Source organism: Chironomus tepperi, unplaced genomic scaffold, assembly GCF_022539635.2.
Source record: "Chironomus tepperi strain 1889 unplaced genomic scaffold, CSIRO-AGI_Ctep_v1 contig_359, whole genome shotgun sequence".
NCBI classification, from domain to species: Eukaryota; Metazoa; Arthropoda; class Insecta; order Diptera; family Chironomidae; genus Chironomus; species Chironomus tepperi.
In genome coordinates this window covers 446,779-470,794 of record NW_027226481.1, presented here as the reverse complement: position 1 = coordinate 470,794, position 24,016 = coordinate 446,779, and the positions used below count along the sequence as shown (strand labels likewise).

Genomic DNA, 24,016 nt, shown 5'->3' with positions numbered 1-24,016 from the left:
GTGTGATAAGGAAGATCTCTGAATATTTCATCTTAATGTCACTCCACAAGCTACATTTAAAATTTAAATATCTGTGCATACAACAAACTCAGCAAGTAAAAAAAAAGGAAGAAGCAAATAAAAATAAAAAAAAGGATTGGAAAAAGAAGGAAGAAACATGCTTGAAAGAAGCAAAAAAATTCTGTTTGTGATGGCGCAAAGCAAAACATAAATTTTCACATATTTTTTTATTATGTGGAGCCACATATGTGCTCTTTAGATACAAACAAGCTAAAAAAGGAAGGAGTCACAAAAAAAAATTGTGAAAGTTGAAAGGCACGAAAGCAAGAAATAATTTTCATCATATATGGAAGCATATTTTTTCATTCAATTATAAAATAAATGGTAACAAATGTATTATGCGAAAGAGTGTCTCAACATAAATATTATAAAAGGCACTTTTTTTTTCATTCCATACTTTTTCCTTTTTTTTCTCATCGGAAGGGATTTGTTCAATTGAGTTGGAAATATTTTCATATATATATAGTTGATACCTCAATTAAGAGCTTTTAATATTGTGTGTTGTTTAGAAAACAGGGTAAACGAATAGAAAAACTGACAGTTAATTTTGTAAGGTTTTGCAAGAATTTTTACGGTTTTTAGCACTAGGGATTTGAATAAAAAATTAACGGTAAAATCACAAAATGTTTAATGTTAATTTTAATTGATATTTGCTGAATTAATCAAGTAAATTGATAATATATCTGCAAATTATCAACTAATTATCGATAAGCACTGAAACTTATGCTTTTAATTCATGAATAAATTAATTTTTACGAGATAATTTCTAACGGTTTCTCAAAATTCAAACATAAGTGCTAAAAGCAGGACACTGCTAAAATTGAAATGCTAAAAGCAGGACACTATCCGTTTACCCTGGTTTAGAAAATTTATTGCTTTCAGCTTATATGCTCTGTGAATATGAATAAGGATGTTGTTATTTTTTTTCTCTGTGAGCTCTGCTAATTGAGATAGAAAGTTTGAGTTCTGGATTTTTTGTTTTGTTCTACAAGCTTTGAAAGTTTAAATTTATACAAAGTTAAAATTGATTTTCATTATTTAATGACTTTGCAGCAATTAGGGATGTCATGACGATGGAGTCTGTATGGAGCCGAGCCGACTTGAATCGACTTTTCCCTACAAAATTTGAGTAGACTTCGAGCTCTGTTAAAATATAAGGCATTTAGAATTGATTGTGAAGTTTTCATTATTATAGTTCAAAAATTGACATACTTCATGCCAAATGTCAGTCATTATACTAGACATTACTCTATACATGCAAAGTGAAAATTGAGATTAATATCCCAAACCATCTGAAATTAAATTCAGAAGTTTCCTTATACCACATGATTGTAAAAATACAGCATACATTGTAACTACATTGTAATTCACAGGAAGGATATATCCTTCATCTTTTATCAGTGCTTTTATTGTCAATAATGGAAACAATGTAACTAAGCGATATTGACATCGAATCTCACTGTTCCAGATAAAAAAAAATAAACTTAGCTTTGCAGACTTTAAGATCCATAGCTGCGCGTTTATATGCGTTTCATGGCTATTGGGAGTTTAACGAGGGAGGATTCGCCAGATCATTCGCTCAAACCTAAACTTACAGTTTGTAGTAGAATCCGAACCACTTCTTTGATGACATTACTACCTGCAGCCTACAAAGTGAACCGCGTTTCCACTACATATGATTCGAAAAAGGACATGAGAAAAATTTCCTATGCCGAGTCTCGAACCCATGATCGCTAGATCGGTGTTGCAATAATTATGTACCGAAGTACTAAACCATTTCGCCACCGAGCCACTTCGACTCTGTTCCAGATACTGTTGAATATCTAGTTTGCATATTACAATACAGTATTGATACTTGGATTTTTTTGACATACTACACGTAAAACATAGTAATAAAAGGTTAAGTGCAAGGTAATTCTCAGTAATCAGATGTATTTATGATGCTAGCCTGAAGTGACATAACTTGACATCAAGGGTACTCGAGACTAAGATCAAGACTTCCTGGAATCGTTCTCAAGATTTGTCTAGACTGAAACTTCGAAGAATTCACATGCAGTTTCGGTTCCTGTCTTGAAATTTCGTTGAAACAGAGTTTTTGGAAAATCCTACTTGATATACGGTAGACATTTGCAGCCCATTTCACTCAGATGATATTTTCTTATAAATTTCAACGATATATACTTCTAATAATAAATTGTGATCCATAACTATATGGATATAAAATATAAAATATTTAAAACAAAATTCAAATATTCCCTAATTTAAAATTGTGTCAAATTAAATATTCATACACGCACTATCATTTTAAAGCTTTGACACTTTATCCACCATCAAAACAATTCAAAAAGCTAATTAAAAGATTATTTTAGAAAATTCAACTTTTTTACTGCTTCGCTCACAATTTTCATTATTTAACTTTTAATTAGCAATGCATTGCTGCACATAACAGGATAAAAAAAAAGCCGACAAAGTCAGATGCCATTTTATGCTTCCCTTTATATATTTAATTTTCCACGTTTCTTCTAATTATTGTATGAATTGTGAATATGCCAGCGTTTTTATGCTTCAAATATGTGATATTAAATTTCTCCGCTTCTTTTACACGAGGAAAAATCTGAGCACAAAAAAAAGGCTAAAAAGTAAAACAGCACAAAATACTGGAAAATGAATATTTTTACATGCTATACAGCATAAAAACTGTGCATTTTCAATGCAGAATAAAACTAGAATGAAAAGAAAATAATAAACGCATAGTTCAGCTTAGTAAAAAGTAGAAAAAAGCTTCAAAAGATGTAATTTAGTTGAATAATTAAAAAACTATGCTTGAAGGAATTTTCAGATTGTCAGATGTAAAGTTGCTAATTAAAAAAAATATTACACAAAGAAAGGATTATGACGGGGAAAAATTAAATTCTAGGTTTATGAATTGTTTGAGGAATCTGGCATATTAATATGTGCTAGGGCTTGCTGTATTTTTAATTAAAATGTCTGCTACAAATATGTCTAATTATAAAGCACTGTATCTCAGTTCCCGGGCGACTCAAATGCAGAAAGCTTCATCGCAGAGCTTTTTAGGATCAGCTGAAGTTTTCTTTTGACACAAAATGGAAGCAGGCTCTCTTTGACAGCTAAATGAAAGCCAAAGATATGTGCCATATGGAAACCGTAGATGAGTGGCATGTGGCTTCCGTATAGCTGTCAAAGAGAAGCTCTCTTTGGTATGTAGGTTGTGGAACTCGTAGGTATGTACTATATGAGAGCCGAAGGTGCATGGAACTCACATATGGCTGTCAAAGAGACCCGACATACATTTGGTGTTGCTAAAAGAGCCTTACTTGACTCAAACTACTTGAATCGAGTCTTCTTGACTCCATGCAAAACTCTAGTCGTCTACAAGCACTGCTGCAAAGTATCAAAATCAAATTAAAGTAATTCTACATTGTTACAGCTCCTGAAATATCTACAAAATATAAATTCAAAAGAAAATCACCAATATTGTAACTTGAGCTCTACATTTTTTCACTCTAAAGCTTCTAGAAAATTTAAAATTTTCATAAATTTTCCATTCTATTCTCATAGCACATGCCGTATCGTATTTGAATATTTTACTGTAAGTAAATATACATTTTTCTCATTCAATTCTCATATCAATAATAAATAAACTGTATACATTTGAGCAAATTCTCAATTTTTAGATCACATCATCCTTAAAGTTTAATCTTATACTAAACGATCTATCAGATGTGGAAGTGAAATTTCTAAAATGTATGAAAAAATATAAAATCTCAATGGCATTAAAGACACATGAACGAGAAATAAATTGACAAAAATCCTTATTGCTTAGTCTCTTCCTTTTTTTTCTATAATAGTATTGAACAATGTAGCTCATTCTCGACTTTTTTAAAGGAAAATGCAATTTTTCAAAGGAGAAAATTTATCGTATTAAGAACAAATTTTCATTTCAATCACTTTTCTTATTCTTTTCCTTTTTCCTTCTTGCAGTCGATAGTGAAAATAATGGGGAAAAATTTGCACGCTCTTTATCTATTCCTATCTATTTTTTAAGAAACGTAAATTTATTGAAAAGAGGTGGCAACAATTCGGTGCTTTTCCTCTGACTGATTCACTTTTTGTGTGGTTTTTTATGGATGAAGCTCTTAAGTGATTCGTTTTAGCGATCTGATTCTAGTGATTTAGGGATGTTATTTGCTTGGGACATGACTTAAACTGCAGTTAACTCTTGTGACAAAAATTACCATTTAACAGTCATTTATAAGTGGGCGTTTCCTGCATTTTAGATGAATAATTCTGCTAAAATCGACTGTATCCTATAGTTCTTCAAAGGCTGTCAACAAGCGTTTTTACCAAAAGGTCTTCAATCTTGGACATACCTTGTTTAGAAGCCACACGAAGGTAGTAATTCATTTTGATTATATAGGGACAGGCAAAAGCATGCATTAATGGAACCTAAAAGACCGCCTGTAAGTACTCTTTCTCCTAATTTAAGTCACTCGTGTTAGAATACTAATTCAGAATTCGAGTTGAATATCAATCAGCAATTTATCATTAAAATGTTGAATTTCCAACATTTCAACTTGATCCGTGTGTTTGTGACGTTGGTACAGAATGCCACTTAAGACTTTAATCTGTTAATTAACAGCGATCTATTCAAAAGATACAATTAATTGCAACACGAGCATCCAACTTTAATAAAAATAATAAATCTAAATTCCAAATAATTCTCACATTTCGAAATCAGCTCTATCGTATTAGTTATTTACAAATGAATGAATCCTTAATTTCAAGCACTACAAGCTCTATCTTATATATTCGCAATAATTTCAACTTGCTTTTTTTCGTCCTCGTTTCTGTTTTTCTTCCAAAAGAAGGAAAATCTCATTTCAATGCAAATAGTGCAAGAAATTCATGCTATAAAAGAAGCAGAATCAACGACAGCATGAAGAAAGAAGGAAGAAATATTGAAATCAAATTGAAGTTAAATTGTGAGGATTAAATTGCATAAAAAAGATGAGATTCCAATATTAATTGAGGCCAATGAAGAGAAAAAGCAGAATCAAGAAAAGACGGAAATTTGTCGACCGAATAGGAAAAGTCGAAGATTCTTTTGATGACAGAAGAGAAAGAAAAAGTTTCTCATTTTCGATAATTGCAGTCGAGGAAGAAGAATGATTTTTTTTTTCTTCCTTTTTACAGTCGATTGTCGTGGGAGAATGAACAGCCGTTTATACAATCATGGTTTTTGGGACGAAAACTTATCTAAACTTATTAACGATCGGAAATCATAAAAAATAAAGAGAATCGAGACCTTGAGATTTATTTATGTGGAAGAATATTTTAAAGACCGAGAAGTTCTTGCCAAATGTGGTCATGTAATAGAGTCTTGAATAAGTTGTTTGACAGATGGTCGTTAAATGCTTTGAACATTCAATATCATTTTATACAGCCAGAATGTCTCCATCCAATTCCTATCCTTCTCGGGACTTCATCCATCCATTTTTAAAAAAGTTACATTATTTTTTTATGATTTTTGATTTTATTCTTTTTATTTGACATAAAATTATTAAGTAAACATGACCAATTTTAATGACTTTGTTTATTTTTCTCCACAAAAAAGTTGTGGATTTATTGCTGATTTCTTCTCGAGTGCCTTTCATAAATTATATAGCATTCCGAAATGAAATGAATCCAGTCATTATTTTACGATAAAGAAGAAATTGAGTCAACAATTAAAATTATTTTTGTTCCAGTTTTTTTGTTTTATTTGGATATAGGGATAATTATGGTTTCAGTTTGCATGAAATTACTGTAAATCAAATGAAATAGTTGGTAGCTTTTTGGGAGTGAGATGAAACGTGACGTCTAGGATTGTGTTCGTATCTCTGTGTTTTAGGTATTAGTTTTAAGTAAATAGAATCTTTTTATGGAGTTGGGGGTTGGATTTAATCTGTATTTTCATTCTTACTAACTTTAGAAATATGTTTTTGAATGTAAAATACCAAACTTACTGTATAAAGTAGTTTGAAGGTTTAAATTCTTAATTTGCCAAGTTTCACAGTAACTTTTGATAGTTTTTTTGCATTTGCAAATGTAATTAAGAACTCTTAATGGATTTTAGTTCTGCACAATGATGTTTATTCTTTGGAGTTCAAAAACAAACTGAACTTTGTTATGAAAAGAAGTTTTCAACTATATACAATTAATATAATTCAAATCTTGAATGAACGTTATAACCGTTGATCAAAACAAGTTGTCAAAATATCAAAATCAAGTTCCATCTCATCAATTTACTCAATCAAGTAAACATTAATGATATGCACCATAAATATAATTACCAGCAATCTAATAAATCCCCAAACTACAAGATTACCATTACTAATTATCCAAAATCTATTCATAGAACATCAGATTTCAATTCAATCCAATGAATGTTAAGAATGACAAGCCATGAAGCACAAATCGCGTTAAATCCTATCTCATTTCATGTAGGAAAACGCTTACCATAATCAGACAAGGAAATCAAATCAGCATAATGAACACAACCGTTCTCAATAAAACCATTAAACTACATTTGGAAAGCAATCGATAAATTATTCATAATTCTTACTTCATTATCATTCCATGAACATTTTAATCTTCTCTCCGGCAACAACATCACTTTAATCTACATGATGTATATTACAGGCATAATTAAGATTATTTCGAAATAATAAAAACTTTGTCCTTACCAAAAAAATACAATACAATACTGCAAAAATCAACAAATTTATCAAACTTTTTGTAAATCTAAGCATTTATTGCGCTCGTTAATAAATTGTTCATCGATTAAATAAGTAAACTTTCTCATTTCACATCATTGTGCCTTTATAAGTGTGATAAAAAAAATTTTAATTGTTCCTTCCTCTCAAAAAACCACAGAAAAATTTCCTCTTTGTTCATTTCTGGTTCATATAAATTTCTTATCAGAAGGGGGCTAAGGGGACGATGTTGGGTACCTACAATTGGGGACGGTCACCTATCTCTTAGAATTAAGTCCATTGCCTTTATGTCTCAAAGGTATTTAAGCATCTGATCTCAAATACTCTTCCCATAGCCTCCCAACTACATCCCTGTCATCTTGTGATAAAACTTGCATGGACGACGTACATGCAGAGTCGAGTGAAACAAAAATTTAATTCGCCAATTTTTCTGCTCTTGTCCCCGAAGCGAGACGGCGCTTTCAATGAATTCATAAATTTCATGTATGAATGTATATTATTTTTTTGTGGAAAAGAACTATGTTCTATGAATGAGGACCATAAAAGTTGATAATTGCTGTATATATAGCATAGGAAAATTTATAATTATAACCACTTTATGTTCATCCTCAATTCCTTTTCAGTTTTATTCTATGTACGATTGCAAGAGTCTAAAATTTTGTGGATATAAAAATAAAGTTTTATCGCTATTGGGAATTATTGAGAATGGATGAAAACATTTTCATAATTTCACATAATCGGACCAAAAATGGTTGGTATAGCACGATTAGAATAGGAAGTTTATTGAGCGATGAAAACTTGTGCTTGAATTGGTCAGAATGAATTTTTATTTGGGCACGAATGAATTTTTACAAAGCTATTGTAAATTTGTTATTTGCTTGGAATGTTTGTTGAAAAATTTACGAGATCTTGTTATTGACTTTTCTTGGAAATTGACGCGTATTTACTGAATTCAAAGTCTGTCGTACTCTGTTCTTTAATAACAATCAAATCCCTTTAAATCAGCAACAATCGCTACAAAACTAGCAAGTTTATCAAAAGATGAATCTAACCTCTTAATTATTGCCATTTAGGTTTACTTAATCTTTTGATTTAAACATTTTTCGTTGCCTCTAATCTCTAGAACCTCTTCTCGCTTGATATATTTATGAAATTTATGCTGTTTACAGCCACAATTTACTGTTGCTGCCACATAATCATAAAAATACTTAGCGTAATTTCCCTTTTGATTTATGATGCATTAAATTACATTTATGCTAATCTTATAAAATGATATTTAAATATTGTTCACTAATACTTAGCGTTATCAAGGTGTATATTGTAATTGTGTAAAATATTGGCCGAAAGTCATTACTTTTTAGTGATTTATAAAGCAATTAAGCAAAAATGTAGAATTTATGTGCTTTTAAAACCTTTATACAGTTGGTTAAGTTGAGGTAGGGGTTGCACAAGCATAATAAGCTAAAAGTTGCTCATAAAAAGGTTAACTAAGTGCGGTTTTAAGTACATAAATTATGGATATTGTTCTTGAAAATAATTTTTTGATAATCTTTGTGATAAAAATAATCAACAAATTATAATATTGTACAAATAATGTGCTCACCGTTTTTATAGACTGTAGCGAATGCTGGAAACTAGTTTTTTAAGCAAATACGATGTAAATATTGAGTTCACTGTTTAAATTATGAAACAAGACTGAAATTAAAGCGAATTAAAATTAGAGAAAGATGCAAAAAGTTATTAAAAAAGAAGCAAACTTTTAAATTAAATTTAACCGTTGAAAAATTCTCCAAAGTAAAAAGACAAAAGCAATCAAATGAACAGCAATAAAACTTCGTAGCTACATCAACCTTTTCAATTCCTACATCTGTTTTTCTCAAAACTCATTTAATATCATTCGATGACATTTAACGTGACAATACATAGAACTCGATGGAAACATGATAAGGTCTGTAACAATGCAGTTGAGCGTGAAGCTCATTGAATTACTTAAAGACAAAAAAATATCTATGACATATAAAGAAGTGATTCATATATATCATCTGGAGAAGGAGGTAGAATGAAATAAAAGATGAAAAAAAGTCATTTCTTACGATGTGAAATTAAAAAAATAAGAAATTGAGTTGACCTTCCATCCATCTTTTAATGATTTCTCGCATTTCATCTTTTCCCCCTTTTCTTCCCTTTAATTAAAAAACTTTTCTTTCGCTTGCTGTTTTTCTTTCATCATTCTTCATATTATTTTTTTTTAAGATCCAATAATCAAGATGATACGAGAAAATAAGCAATTTTTTTGGAGTATTTGATACAATTCTTCCGACTGGATCTTATGGAATAAGGAAGAGTCTTTAATGTGCTTTAAATCACTATATCCAACCCTTCTTATTTAATGAGAAAAAAAGTTTTACTTTAATCAGTGAAATTTTGCTTTTAAAGCTTTATTCCTTTCCATTATTACAATCTAGTGCAGTATACTGACCAGCTGTATCTATAGAGAATGATAACAGAGATTTCTATTGAATTTAATATTGTCGAAAGCTATTCGAATACAATATAATAGATTTTCTCAAATAAGATTTCAATAGAATCTATTTTTGGACATCCTGTAACCTTTTACTGCATCAAATTTATAAATTTAGTTTTTTTTTGCATCAAATCTTGTTCATAAATCAAAATTAGATTCGATATTTCATATTTATAGGTAAATATTGGCAGACGATATATCAATACTAAGTATGATAATCAAATTGCTGTCGAAAATAGCTTAGCAATCTTTGTAATAGCCATGAAAAATCGGTATAAAAAGAATCAATTTCGTCATGTAGATTAATATAGTAATATTTTTAAAATAAAATTTGGTTTTTGAGTTCATTATCGCTTTGTTTTCAATTTATGATCCAAAATTAGAATGCATAAAGCTACTTAAAGAATTTTAAAATTTTAACGTATTTTTCGAATTCAAAATTTTAACAGTCAATTGAAATTTGAATTTTTAATCGGTTTGAATCGGTTTAAATTTTTCTAATTGCATAATTCGGTGACAAAAATTCAGTCTAGACAGTATTATCAACGTTAATCATTGCATTAATCAACTTGATATTCATGCTGGCATTGGAAACAATCGGCCTACACACACATTCAAAGAAAATCTCATCTTAAATGCACTCAAAAATTTCTCTCATCGACTAACACATCAATTTGTTGATGAATAAGTAGGTAATAGAATTAACACAAAAGGAAGGGGACGAAAGAATTTTGTAATGAACAGTCTAATCAAGTGAACAAAAATATTCCATTTAATCAGTTGTCTGTTACTCGTCGACCGGTTTACACGCATATTTTTGAGATACAGTAAAAAGCCGGCTATTAATTAAATTTTTATTTATTAAATAATATTGTTGTGTATTGTGATAAGGCATAAGAAGTGAAAGTACAAAATTTAATCATTAAAATTGCATTTTTGTGATAATGTCCAAGGTTAAAAGCACTGATAACATTGAGCAATTGTTCCACGATGATCCATGGCTGAAACCTTTCGAAGGGGAGATCCGTAGAAGGTATACTAATTAAATTAAGCAAAAGTGTGTATCAATAACCTTGAATTTGTTTGTAATTCTACGATTAAAAAGAAAATATTTTTTTTTTTTTATCATAAAGCATGTCTGCTTCTTCTGTGCTGTATCACGGTACTCTCGCGTGTCTTCTATATTAAAAAATATTATAATATCAGTTACAGCATTTCGATGAAGAATAAATAGGAAAAGAAGAACTGAAAAGGCGATGCGCTATCGTAAAAATAGACACTGCTTTATTAGTGTCATGACTTTGTTATTCTGTTCATATGAAGTGGAATATTTGGAGAACTCTTGTACATTTTATTAATACTCGCTGCTGCCAAAAGTGTGCATTTTCTTTTATATCTTCTTGTTTTGTTCGTATAATTAAGAAATTTACATTAAATTTCTTCGCAAAGGTCGGCGACTCATAGAAATGTTCGAACTTTATAGAAGCCTCTTCGTTTTATCTTGGAATTGCCTAGTAACTACCTTTAAAATTTATGAAAATAATTCTATTTTAACGAACATTTCAAATTTGAATTTGAAAACATTTGTATGGTTTTCTAAATTTTAAGGGAAATTGAATGGTTTTGAAATTTTAAATCTTCGCTAATTTGCCTTTATAAGGTTTTATAACATTCTTATCCGTTCATTTGTATTTGTAAGGTTTTGAAATTTTCAAATATCAAAAAACCGTTATAAGTATTTTCGATTTTATGAACCATTTCGAGAACTTTCCAATGCAATTCCCCAAATCCTACAATCAAATTACATCAAAAATAAACAATCCGTGATAACAAACTATCCAAATACCAAACAAAATCACGTCGATTACCCTTCCAAAAAATTCAATTTTCCAACCCCCGCCGCACATAATTGTTGATTCGTTATCACGTCATTCGCAGTCCCCATGCTAACAATAATCAAATAAAATACACCACGAATGTGTCACGATTTTATTTTGTCGTCTCTAGAAGATTTCCCCATTACATAATTCAAGTGAGTCGCGCGACTCTTTATCTCCGCAACGTTTGTCATAAACATTTTTTTTTTCTTTCTTTTTAATGTGAATCTTTCACGTGCGTAACGAATGTGAATGCGATGTGCCGGCGATGAGAAGAAAAAAAATTGTTTTTTTGCCTCTACGAATCATAAAAATTGCACGAATTACAAACAAATGGTTTATTGATAATAATCACGATTACATTTTTGCTTATCAAAACAAAAGAAAATAATATTTAATGTATATATAAATTTAATAACAACAGACATGACATCGTTAAAGACTGGATGAAAGTTATAGAAGAGTCGGAAGGTGGACTTGATAATTTTTCGCAAGGCTACAGATATTATGGAATTCATATTCAAGCTGATAACTCCGTTATTGCACGAGAATGGGCGCCAGGAGCAAAACAATTGTATTTGACTGGTGACTTTAGTAAGTTATTATGAGATAATTTTTGTTTACTTCTAGCGCTACACGCTTCTAATTAATTTACGTAAATTGCTTGATTATGAAGCAAATTTTTCTTGCTTGTTAGTTTACTTTATTGACATAATATTGATGATGGATGGGGAAGTGATTAGTAATTGTTTTGCAATTATTACACATTGGTTGAACTAGAATTAAAGCTTTAATTGAATTTATCTAATTAAGCTAACGGTTTTGTAAATTTCAAATTTTTAACGGCTTTGTAATTTTCAAACTCATTCATAAAAGATGCGAAAATTCAAAAAAATTTTATCAGTTAAAAATTTGAATTTTACAAAACCGGTAAAAATTGCATTCAGAAAAGCGTGTAGCATAATAATCTTCAACAAGCAACCACTAATAATCATTAATCCCTCAGATAACTGGCAATGGTTGTCTCATGAATTCAAAAAGTTACCATTCGGTAAATGGGAATTAAAAATGCCACCCGCTGAGGACGGTTCATGTCAAATTAAGCACATGTCGGAAGTTAAAGTGATTGTTCGTCGACAAGATGATCAGCTTGTTGACCGTTTAAGTCCATGGGCACCGTATGTCGTACAACCACCCAAATCAGCTAATCAGGGTACAAATTATAAGCAATATGTATGGCATCCAGCAGCACATGAGAAATATCATTTTCGTCATAAGCGTCCAAAAGCACCACGTTCACTTCGCATTTATGAGTGTCATGTTGGAATAGCAACTGAAAATTATGAAATTGGCTCATATAAGAACTTTGCAGATAATGTCATACCACGAATTGTCCGTCAAGGATATAATGCAATTCAAGTTATGGCAATAATGGAGCACGCTTATTATGCAAGCTTCGGTTATCAAGTCACTAGTTTCTTTGCTGCATCATCTCGTTGTGGAACACCAGACGAGTTAAAATATATGATTGATGTTGCACATAAGCATGGCTTATACGTTATGCTTGATGTCGTTCATTCGCATGCAAGTAAAAACGTGCAGGATGGATTAAATCAATTCGATGGAACAAATGCTGGATTTTTCCATGATGGTCCTCGTGGTGAACACACGCTGTGGGATTCTCGACTCTTTAACTACACTGAATTTGAAGTGATGCGCTTCTTGATTTCAAATTTACGTTGGTGGCATGATGAATATCAGTTTGATGGATATCGATTTGATGGTGTAACATCAATGGTGGGTTTAATTAGTTTTAGTGCCAATGGTGCTTCTTTATTGTGAATTGGATGAATTATTGCTGATTAAGGTGTTTTTATGAAATTGTTTCATTTATTTGGGGGTTCACGGCTTTAGTTCTGCAAAATTTATTCGAAAAGTCGGTTACAATTCAAATTATACGAAACTGCTAAAAAATTCAAATCTTACAAAACCGTTAAAAGTTCAAATTTTACAAATCCGTTAAAACCAAATTTAATTTTCTTAATTTCCTTAAAAATTTTTCTCATTAATTTCAATTCAATATCCAAGAAGAAATCTCAAATCACGTGTTAAACCTCTCACAGTAACCACAGCAATTTCCAATTTACAATCAATGTAATTCATCTTCATTCACCGAAGGACTCCTTAAAATTTGACCTTCAATATTTATTTTGTTCGTGTTATTGATTTCATCTCATTTTCCACAGCTCTACCATTCTCACGGCATTGCCGATGGATTTTCAGGCAATTACAATGAATATTTCGGTCTTAATGTCGACACAGACTCGTTTGTTTATCTCGCATTGGCAAATAAATTTCTTCATGATTTAGATTCAAATGTCGTTACAATTGCTGAAGATGTGAGTGGAATGCCAACATTATGCAGGACATTTAATGAAGGCGGCGCTGGATTTGATTACAGACTTGCTATGGCAATTCCTGATAAATGGATTAAAGTTCTTAAAGAACAAAAAGATGAAGATTGGGAAATTGGAAATATCGTACATACATTGACAAATCGCCGTTGGAAGGAAAAAACTGTTGCGTATGCTGAAAGTCATGATCAAGCGTTGGTCGGTGACAAAACATTGGCATTTTGGTTGATGGACAAAGAGATGTACAGTCACATGTCAACATTATCTGATCAATCGTTAATTATTGACCGTGGAATTGCATTGCATAAGTTGATTCGTTTAATTACGAATGGACTTGGTGGTGAAGCGTACTTGAATTTCATGGGAAATGAATTCGGACATCCTGAATGGTTAGATTTTCCAAGAATTGGAAACAATGAATCCTTCCATTATTGTAGACGTCAATGGAGTTTAGTTGATAATGATTTACTTAAATATAAATTTTTGAATAATTGGGATCGTGCAATGAACTTTGCTGAGGAGAAGTACGGATGGTTGAGCAAAAATGATGCTGGTTATGTCAGTTGGAAGCATGAAGATGATAAAGTTATTGTTTTTGAGAGATGTGGACTTGTTTTTGTAATTAATTTCCACAATTTTAAGAGCTTTAGTGACTATAAAATTGGTAAGACTTAACTTTTCGGTTCCTGAATCTACAATTATTAATTTAAATTCAATTAATTAGGCGTCGAAGTTCCTGGAAAGTACAATATCATCCTTAATTCCGATGCACCTGAATTTGGAGGCTTTAATCGTGTCGATTCTGGATTAGTTCATCATACGTTCGCTGAAGGCTATGCCGGACGACGAAATCATATGTGTGTTTATATTCCAAGTCGTACAGCATTTGTTTTTGCTAAAACGTCTGATTAAATCACAAATTGTTGTTCATTTTTGAATTTTATTGCTTGTTATTGTTGTCATCACTTGATGAAGTTTTTCCTCTCATTTCCAATTAATTTGGAGTTATCACAGATTTTTTTATACATGGATAATATTGTAGTTCTATAGAATTTATGTAAAATTATCGATATGTCTGTAGGAATAAATGGTTATTTCATTTGAATCAATTATATTTGTCGATTTATTGATATTGAGTGATTTCTATGGAAATACCTTCAATTGATTTGCATTTTATGTTTGGTGAATTTATGCTGATTTATCAATTAAGGTTCAATGATCTTTCAAATGGATTACAATTATTTTAACGGACTTTTTAAATTTGAAAATTGTTTGCTTCTTTGGAATTTTAAGTAAAATTTCTAGAACCATACAACAGTTAAATTTATGAAACATTTATAAGGCTTTAGATAAGATTACGTTTAAAACCTTACAAATCTCATACATTTGTACGGTTTTCAAACACTTCAAAATGAGAAATATTGAAAAATATCAGCGGTTAATTAAAATACCAAATGCATCAAATTTCAACATTTAATGATTTCTTAGGAAAATCATTTAAATCTAATTTTTGAGAACTCAATCAATAACCATGACAATTGGTTCAATAAAGCATATTATGACACCAATCATCAATCTGTATCTCCAAAACAGTGTATCATATTAAATTTCAACCTGAAAAACAGACAAAATATGAATTCACAATCAGATAATCTGTCATTAAAAATCGTTGATATTCACAATAACGAGCATAGTGACAAGCCAACAACAACAACATCATAGTCATTAAACTTGTTGGCAAAATATAAAAAAATGTTTTAATTTTCATCAGAATGTCAGTAATTATCACACTCGGTTGATTGAAAGTTTAAGTTCATTACATAAAGTGTTGTTTGTATTGTTCAATTTATGAACTCTTAATTAACTGTTAATGATAATGAACAAATTGCGACAATTACTCAAGCCCTTATTTTTTATATATTTTTAATGATGCAAAATTGATTAAATTTTATTATATTTATTTAAAAAGCGAAAAAAAATTGTTTAATTTACTTAACATAATTATTAATACATGCATTTTTATAGTAATTTAATTAAAATTTATAATATTCGATAGCTTTAAGCGATGCTTTTTGAGACTTCTTCTATGATTTTGTATGCATTCGAGATGTCATCGGCTGTTAATAGTCGATTTACAGTAATTCTTAAGCTTCTCTTTGGTGGGAATTTCTCTATTGGTAAATATTCGGCTGCGACGACTGCCAAGCCTTTCTTCATGCACTGTTGTGGGAGAAAAATGTTGAAAAAAATAAGAATTAATAATTTTATTGAGAAAATACGTACGTAAATTTACGTAAACGTAGAAAATTACGTACGCACAACGTAGACGTTACAAAATACGTACGTAAAACTTAAACGTTACCAAATCCCCAAAAACTCACCTCATCAGCAATTTTCCTCAATATCTTCTCACTCTCCTCCAAATCATCAACATATTTCAAATACAAATGCTTAACAGGCGATAATGGATGTCCTTTTAACTCAAGTTTCGTAAAATACCGAAATTGTTCATCAACTTTCTCGGCAACATCATTCAATTGCTCAAAAATTCGTGGCTCTTGTTCGAATATATCGAGTGCGGAAATGGCAGCTTGGGTTAACAATGGCGGTTGAGATGCTGAAAAGCAATATCCTAGTCCAGATAAGCGTTGATGTTCAACGATGAAATGAGATCCAACACAAAATCCACCAATTGATTCGACCGCATTTTCAAGTGATGCTGAAATTAAATCCACTTCTTTTATGTCGACACATAAGAGTTCCGTTATGCCATGACCAGATTTTCCAATTGTTCCAAATGAGACTGTTTCATCAAGGAACAAACGAAGTTTATATTTTGCACGTAATTCAACGAGCTCTCTTAATGGACACATTTCGCCGGTATTCATGTATATTCCTTCGGCGATTAAAAATCGACGAGTTTTTGCTGCCTTTTTAGGATTCTTTTTGTCGGCTTTTGCCTGTTCTTGTAATTTCTTCTCTAAATCTCTCATGTCATTATGCTTGAAATAAACGACCTTACTGCGCGAAGCATCAATGCCCTTTTGGATGGCGAAATTAACGCATTCATCACTAATGAGAAGAATAAGAGTAAATAAGTGTCGTTTAACTTATCTGATGATATACTTACGCGAAAATTATATCAGTACGTTTACAATAGGCTGGAATGGCACTGGCGACAGTTGAAAATGCATAGGAATAAACGACAGCTTCCTCTAGATTCATAAATTTTGCTAATCTTTCTTCTAATTCTAAATGAACATCAACAGTTCCGTAAAAGCCTCGAGGTCCACAACTACCGACTCCGTATTTATGGATGCAATTGATTGCGTTTTCTTTTATCATTGGATACTCCTCAAGACCTAAATAGTTGTGTGTTGCCATATTTAAGCACTTTATTCCATCGACATTTATGTATTTTCCAATTGGACCATCAATGATGTGATTATTTTGCAATGCCGGATGATTCTCATCAATTTCAGCAACTAAAGGTTCAGAAACCCAATTTTTGATAATTTCTTCTTTCTGTTGTTGTGTTAAATTCTTTCCTCCATTTGATTGCTTATGTATGATTATCCAAATGACAAGAAGAAGAAGAGACAATTCCAGAAAGATGACATATGCTGGTGCCTGACATAAATTAATTACACAAAAAATGTTGAATTAATGAAATTTACTGCTGTTTACACAAATATTCACCTGGAATATAATGTCGTATAGCACACTGAATATGTACGGTGAAGATTCTGCTTGCAGCATGACTAAAAGCTAGAGTATTACTAGGGAAAAAATTTAATAAAATTAAGAACGAAATGAAAATTTTTTTTCCGAATGTAAATATGGTTTGACTAAATTTGAATAATTTTTTACCGTTATGATACTTTCTGAATGATACCAGATAGCTTATTATGAATATTTCGAGTTATGCTTATCACTATTCTTTCTCTGTTAATGTAATAAAATAGTTATTTATCTGTTTCTTAAAGCTGTAATACTGAATATTTTATTACTGTTGTTTGCCCCTTTCACAATTTTAAAATTAATTTGTCCGTTAAAATCAGCCTAGACTTATGACAAAAATCACACGTGCGTTTTTAACGAATAAACAGAAATAACTAAAAGAAAATTGTTATATTGCACCAATGAAAAATGGAAATATGCCGAACTGGAAAAACTTCCAGTGGTGAAAATGAAAATTTACTCTCGCGAGAGAAAATGTGAGAGGAAAATTCGGCTGAAAGGCGTTGTTATGAGGAATATTCTCTTCCATCCTTAGAATATCCATTAAAATTGACAGTAACTGTATCATAATAATGAAATTAAATTAACTTTCCTTTTTGCATTCTCGCTTTTATTTCGTGTTCGAGATGTGACGACGGAGGAAATTGACATGACAATTTAAAAATTGATGAAACAACATTTAACTTTCCTTTTATTTTATGTCCAGCTTTAGTCAATCTAATTTATTTCCTAAAGTATCTAACATCTCAACTTATTGTCTTCTTTGTTATTAAAGCGATGATAATGGTGACGTAATGTGGTTATGGAGAATAAAGTGAAATTTGTCAGTTAAAAAACGGTAAAAATTTGAATTTTTAATATGCAGCTAACTTCAAGATTCACAATTTGAATTTTAAAAGATCGTTAAATTTCAAATTTTTAAAAACCGTTAAATTTTTTGTTGATACAGAAGAATCTGAATGGACAGAATCATGTCAATATCGCTCATTGCATCCATAATCGATTATGAACCAATCAGCAATTACTCAAATGATTCCCACATGCGATATTTTTAGAATTCTCTTCCGCAAAGTCATCAAAATCCATTGCCATAAATGTCTAATACATCCCATTATTTCAAAAATAGATAAATCCATTCAAACAGAAAGTTACTGAATAGTATCGAAGGTGACCAAAATTTGCCTGTTCACTTTCCTTTTTTCCGTGACGATGATGATCCTTACAACCCAAATCAAATCAAAATTGATGGCAAAATAGATTATAAAAAGGCCAACAGTAGGAGTTAATAGACACATGAATGATCGAGTTATGGGATTATTGAAGGGATGAGATGTCTATGATTAGGTCTGAAAAGAATTTTTTTGAAGTTATTTAATGTCTGGAGTGGAATACTTGACTTTTTGGGTTAAAGTATTAAAGAAGTTAAAGGATTAGGAAGCTCCTTATTACTTGACCGTGACTTTCTTTAGATTATATTGACATAGTCCCAATAAAATCACGAACGTAACAGCCATGAATAATGCATAAATATAAAAAATTATTAAGGTAAAAAATGAGATTTTTATTATGGACCAATCGCTAAAAGTATCAAGTAAATCTCTTTATAACTCAATAAATATAAATATTATGAGAAAATCAATTGGTAATCAAATATAACCATAGCAATCCATAGCAATAAGTACTTCATTCAGTTTTTTTATTTCATTTATTCGGTTTCTATTGGTCTGATAGGGTTACAGCATCTGAAACGTGCCAAAAATGATCAATTTTTTCTCATTCAATATTATATTCTTCAATGGAGGCATTCTTTCGATTGTTTGAAGGACTTAAAGTGGGAGGAAAGTTGTTAAAAATGGTCATTTGATGGGATTTTGGGCGCATTTTTTGGTTTGGCGCCAAAAATTTGAAGGTTAAATTTGTTTTTCATTATTTTAAGGAATTTACTCATTTCTAAACAGCTCTGCACTTGACCAAAAGTGACAAACTTCCAACAGCAAGCTCAAGTCCTCTAGAAATTCAGCTAAAAAAATCGATGGCCCTTAAGTTTTGCTTTTCTCTTTTCTCCATTCAGACTTATTCATTTGATTGAATTGATGAACCATTTTCCATTACTTCTTTTCTCCTTTCTTCATTGCCTTTTTTTTATCACTGATTCTTCTTTATTTATTTTAAAGAGAACAGAAAATCCACATTTGCAAACAAAAGGAGTTGGAAGATTGTGAATACATTTTAGTGCCAAATGTTACAGTTAGTTTTGATAATAGTAAGAGATAAATTGGGTGAAATGGATTCCTACATTTACACACACTCATACAAGCTCATATGAAGCATATCAATGCGATTCATCAACATCCATTTTCATTATCATGTTTTCTTTTGAACTATTGACCTGGAAAATTTTTCATGTTACATCCTCTCGAAATACCGTATGTATATCCTCAATGTATTGTTATGTTGAATGGAACTAAAAAGGAATTGGATGGTGTAATGCTGAGGAAATATTAGTTTATCTCTCATTGGTAATTTATCTCTTTATTGAACTTTATTTGATTAATTGACATGCACAATTAGGATTAAAACAGCTCACAGAACATTTTGTTGACTTAAGCAATGTGATTGAGTGGATAATTCGACAGGAGTTAGAGAAACTATGATTGAAAAAACGAATTTTATTTGAATTTTTTGCATCTTTTGATGCAGAAATTTTAAAAAATTTGATCAATATTCTCAGTAATCATTGAATTTCAGTGTAAATAGTGAATAATATACAATTTGTCAGCCTTTTTGATAGTCTGTTGTGAATTACCATAACCAATTAGTAACACAGCACCAAATTTTACAGAACCCACATCTCAACGACAAAGGGTAATAGTTCAATCGATCCAAAATATTATAATATTACATTTTCATAAATTATTCATCAACGCCGAAAATTGTGTCATGGCATGAAAATGATATTTGGTTAATTACACTTTATTGTCAACACATCATCACTCGTGTATTGTCAAATTATTTATGATTAATGACGCATTAAATTTTAGATCAGGTCAATATTGCTCAATTCTATTTAATACATTGAAATTTTTTTTGTGGATCCAGTATCCAATTCAATTAAATAGATCGTATTGTATGGATATAAATAATAAACAAAGCTATGCCGTCAACCAATTGCTTACTAAGCGAAAACTATATGATCTTTAGAATCAATACGGTTACTTATATTACATAATAAGTTTTTGATTAACGATAATAAGCTTCCATACAATCTGCAAGCTGGCAACTGGCAAGATACTTTTTTTTATCGCAACATAAAGCGTTTTGTATCTTTGTAAACTTATAAATAATACCATAAAAGTTAGGGATATACATGGACTAAAAATGTGTGTTCATACAGTTTAACTACAGTGGATATTTCTTTATGACATTTTATTATAATCCCAAAATTAAGTTTAATAGACAAGAAGATATTGTTACATTAAGATGTAATGAATTCCAACATGCAGTCAGTGGTAATTGTACAGAACATAAAGTGTAAGCTCTCTCTGTATGAGATTCCATAAAATTGGAAGTAAGGTTCATAATGAAATTAATTAACGATGCTACAGTTTGGTTAATTGTTCATGAGAATTATCAGCATCAATTACTCGAAATTAGTAGTTTTGTTTGTAAACAAAATATTCATTTATTGGAATTAATCAAGATCAATGATAACTGAAGTTAATGATTGCCTTTTGTGATTGTGAAATGGGATGGATGTTTTGGTAGGCCTTGCATATTGATGCATAGTGATGGAATGGGATATTTGTTTGTTATTGTTATTTTTCTATTTATTACGCAGAATTGAATCTTTGTTCCTATAAAGACATCCTCAATTCGTTAATTAAATGGAGTTCAACCTTAAAATCTCACAAATATCGAGGATTTGCCCTAAATATCTAAATAGTTCTTAAATTGAAGTACAAGAATCCTAAAGATTATCTCATAGACTTAAAGCACTATAAATAGACCAAATTAAAGTCCATAAAAATATTGCTTAGGCATCATGACGCGGAATATCTTCATATTATCCGTAAACATTCAAGCAATTTCCTCCAAGTTATCACAAAAGACAGCAATAAGAAGACTTAAAGAGAACTTCTGTTTTACAGAAAATTTATTTAATCAAAAGGAAAGCGAAATCAATAACATCAGAAAGATAAAAGAAACAGAAACAACAGCAATAACATAAAGAAAAACTCTCAGGTTACATCGAGGAGCTAATTTCATATTTCAAACGTATTTATGTTCTATCCAATACCTTATAAACTTGACGAGGTCGGGAAGGAAACGACGGAAAATTCTCTTCAAGGTATTGTGTTTTTCTCATCCAAAAAAGGGTGCTTCCCGATGTTGGTTGTTTGATAACCTTTTCCATCCGACAATATCCCCTTCCATCTCCTTGAATTCTTTTCTTATTCTGATAACGATAATGACATCGAAGAAAAAAAGGTAAAATTCTTATTAGGATTCCTTCTCTTGTAAAGTTAAATATATGCATAGGATATGGAAAGTGATTCTTCATGTTTATAGACTTTTCGTCTATCTCTTCATAAACTAAGGATGCTTGAGTCAATAATAAAAGATTAAAGACTCTTTCACCCATAAAAAGTGATCGGATTTTAAGCTTTAATTAACATTCTTCCTTTCCTTACACTTTTTTTCTTTGCAGACGAGAGGATAAAAATTATTGGATTAATTTACAACAGAATCTGATAAGGCATCAGCAGGAAGTTTATCGACATAAAGGTATGTATTTATACAGGAAGCACCTTTTTTTATATTGATTTAATTCAGAATCAAGAGCTTAGTAACGCCTTCTTTATGCGGAATCAAGGGCCTCTCATATTAATCTATTGTTTATTGGGATGTTTGTGAACGTCAACATACAATTCACGGATGTTTGTTAAGCATCAGGTTGACTTTGGGATTTTTAATATGCTCTGCTTGGTATGGTAGACAATGCAAGTTTTGAAATGATGAACTAGACAAGAATAAGTTGGTTATGTCCGAAGATCATGAATATGATTCAAATTTTGTATGGAAAATCGAAATTTAGCTATTTATTGATTCAGGACATTTGGCCAAAGTATGTCGTAACACAGCAGTGTCTCAGCAATGACTCAGCATATTGAATGAAGTCACTGCTCCCAAATACACGAAGCAATGACGTCATTCAATTCATTTTGTATGCAAACTTAATACAAATATTTGTATTTTCGACTAATCCTTAACCTTGAACTCAACACACAACACATTCTTTACAAATCCAAACTTATCACGAAATCAGTCCAACCCAATGTCACTTCTGTATGTTAAGAACCATATGACTGAACATTCATTAATTCAATTCTAACGGCTTCTTGTTGAGCATAATTTTTAACAGAATAGATTCCATGTTGTGTTGCTTTTTATTCCTTTTTGTGTAAGAATGTAAGAAATGAACACACAATATGTGCTTTTATTTAACAAAAATAATTTTGATATAAACATCCGAAAAGGAGGTTTGCTTTTTATGCTGAACTGTCATTTAACGGAATGGTTTCATTATAATGAAAATGAAAAAAGTTTAATAGAGTTGGGCACAAAAAAAAGAGTATATGAAAAAAAAGCTGCGACTCTATAAATATGTATATGTAAAAAGCCGAGACAAAGTGCTTATTTTGCCTAAAAGACAAATAAATCAATTGATATTAAGCGAGCAGTAAACTCAAGACAAGCATGAGAACGAATCATAAATCACTTTTTTTTTGCCTTGTTGTTTATTTTACGCTTGTATGTAAGCATTTGATTTGTCTTCTCGCTCCTTCAAGCTCATATTTCAATTGCTTATGATGTTTACTAGGCATTTTTATTCTGTTCGGTGAGAGGCAAAATAGGAAAAGAAAATTTTGAAAAATGACAGTCTGAAATGTATGATATAATTTATCGATGGAAATTTTTACTTTTGCGATAACACTTGTATGTTGTATCCAGTCAAACATGTATATATGTACATAAAAATAAAATAAAATTTAATTAAATAAAATAGGCGTGGGAAAAAAATGATTAATTCTTGTTATGTTTCCTTACGGGATGCTTGAATATGAAATATTTATGAACTTTTTATTGGGCTTTTAAGGATGAATAGATGGTGGGAGGATTTAAAGCTTTTTTATAAGCATGCCAATTATTTTGCTTGAATATTTTCAATTTAATATTTATTACAATGTCTAGACAAATTTTTGATAGAATAAAAATGTCAATTCAGATGAGATGAACAAGAATTTTACAATGTTGACATGCAATATTCATAACATTTTTCCATAAAGTCTTAAAATGATCTTTACAGCATGTAAATGCAATATCCATGAATATTGTAAATTTTATTAAAATTCTTAGACTATTTCTTTTAATGGTATTATAAATTTTGACGGTCATTAGCTTTCGATGTCTGACTTGTTTATTGTTAGCGTATGGTACTTAGGCTAGAAAAAGGATTTCCAGCTGGGATTTCAATTACTTAATTTGTAGTTAATATTTGCTTACATTTTAAGCTATCATGATTCATCTCTGTTAATGCCAAGAAATCATTTGCAAATTTCATCT

At 30.7% G+C, this 24,016-nt stretch overlaps 2 protein-coding genes across 4 annotated transcripts; one reads left to right on the top strand and one right to left on the bottom strand.

Moving 5' to 3' along the window:
- The first annotated feature begins 9,958 nt into the window (after positions 1-9,958).
- AGBE (1,4-alpha-glucan-branching enzyme) lies at positions 9,959-14,658 on the top strand. 2 transcript variants are annotated; one of them, XM_070646182.1, is made up of 6 exons: positions 9,959-10,052; positions 10,314-10,393; positions 11,662-11,831; positions 12,244-13,034; positions 13,484-14,315; positions 14,376-14,658. In XM_070646182.1, exons 3-6 carry the CDS (start codon positions 11,684-11,686, stop codon positions 14,561-14,563), a joined length of 1,959 nt encoding a protein of 652 aa, XP_070502283.1. In that variant the 5' UTR covers positions 9,959-10,052; positions 10,314-10,393; positions 11,662-11,683; the 3' UTR covers positions 14,564-14,658. The 2 variants fall into 2 exon arrangements, with proteins under 2 accessions (XP_070502283.1, XP_070502282.1); XM_070646181.1 differs by lacking the exon at positions 9,959-10,052 and having other exon boundaries at positions 10,066-10,393.
- Positions 14,659-15,592: 934 nt separating this feature from the next.
- Positions 15,593-17,668, bottom strand: Spt-I (serine palmitoyltransferase subunit I). Of its 2 annotated transcripts, XM_070646101.1 has the most exons (5): positions 17,522-17,668; positions 17,351-17,430; positions 16,782-17,281; positions 16,033-16,723; positions 15,593-15,871 (listed from the first exon to the last, which is right to left on the bottom strand). In XM_070646101.1, exons 2-5 carry the CDS (start codon positions 17,408-17,410, stop codon positions 15,710-15,712), a joined length of 1,413 nt encoding a protein of 470 aa, XP_070502202.1. In that variant the 5' UTR covers positions 17,411-17,430; positions 17,522-17,668; the 3' UTR covers positions 15,593-15,709. The 2 variants fall into 2 exon arrangements, with proteins under 2 accessions (XP_070502202.1, XP_070502201.1); XM_070646100.1 differs by lacking the exon at positions 17,522-17,668 and having other exon boundaries at positions 17,351-17,481.
- Positions 17,669-24,016: the final 6,348 nt, after the last annotated feature.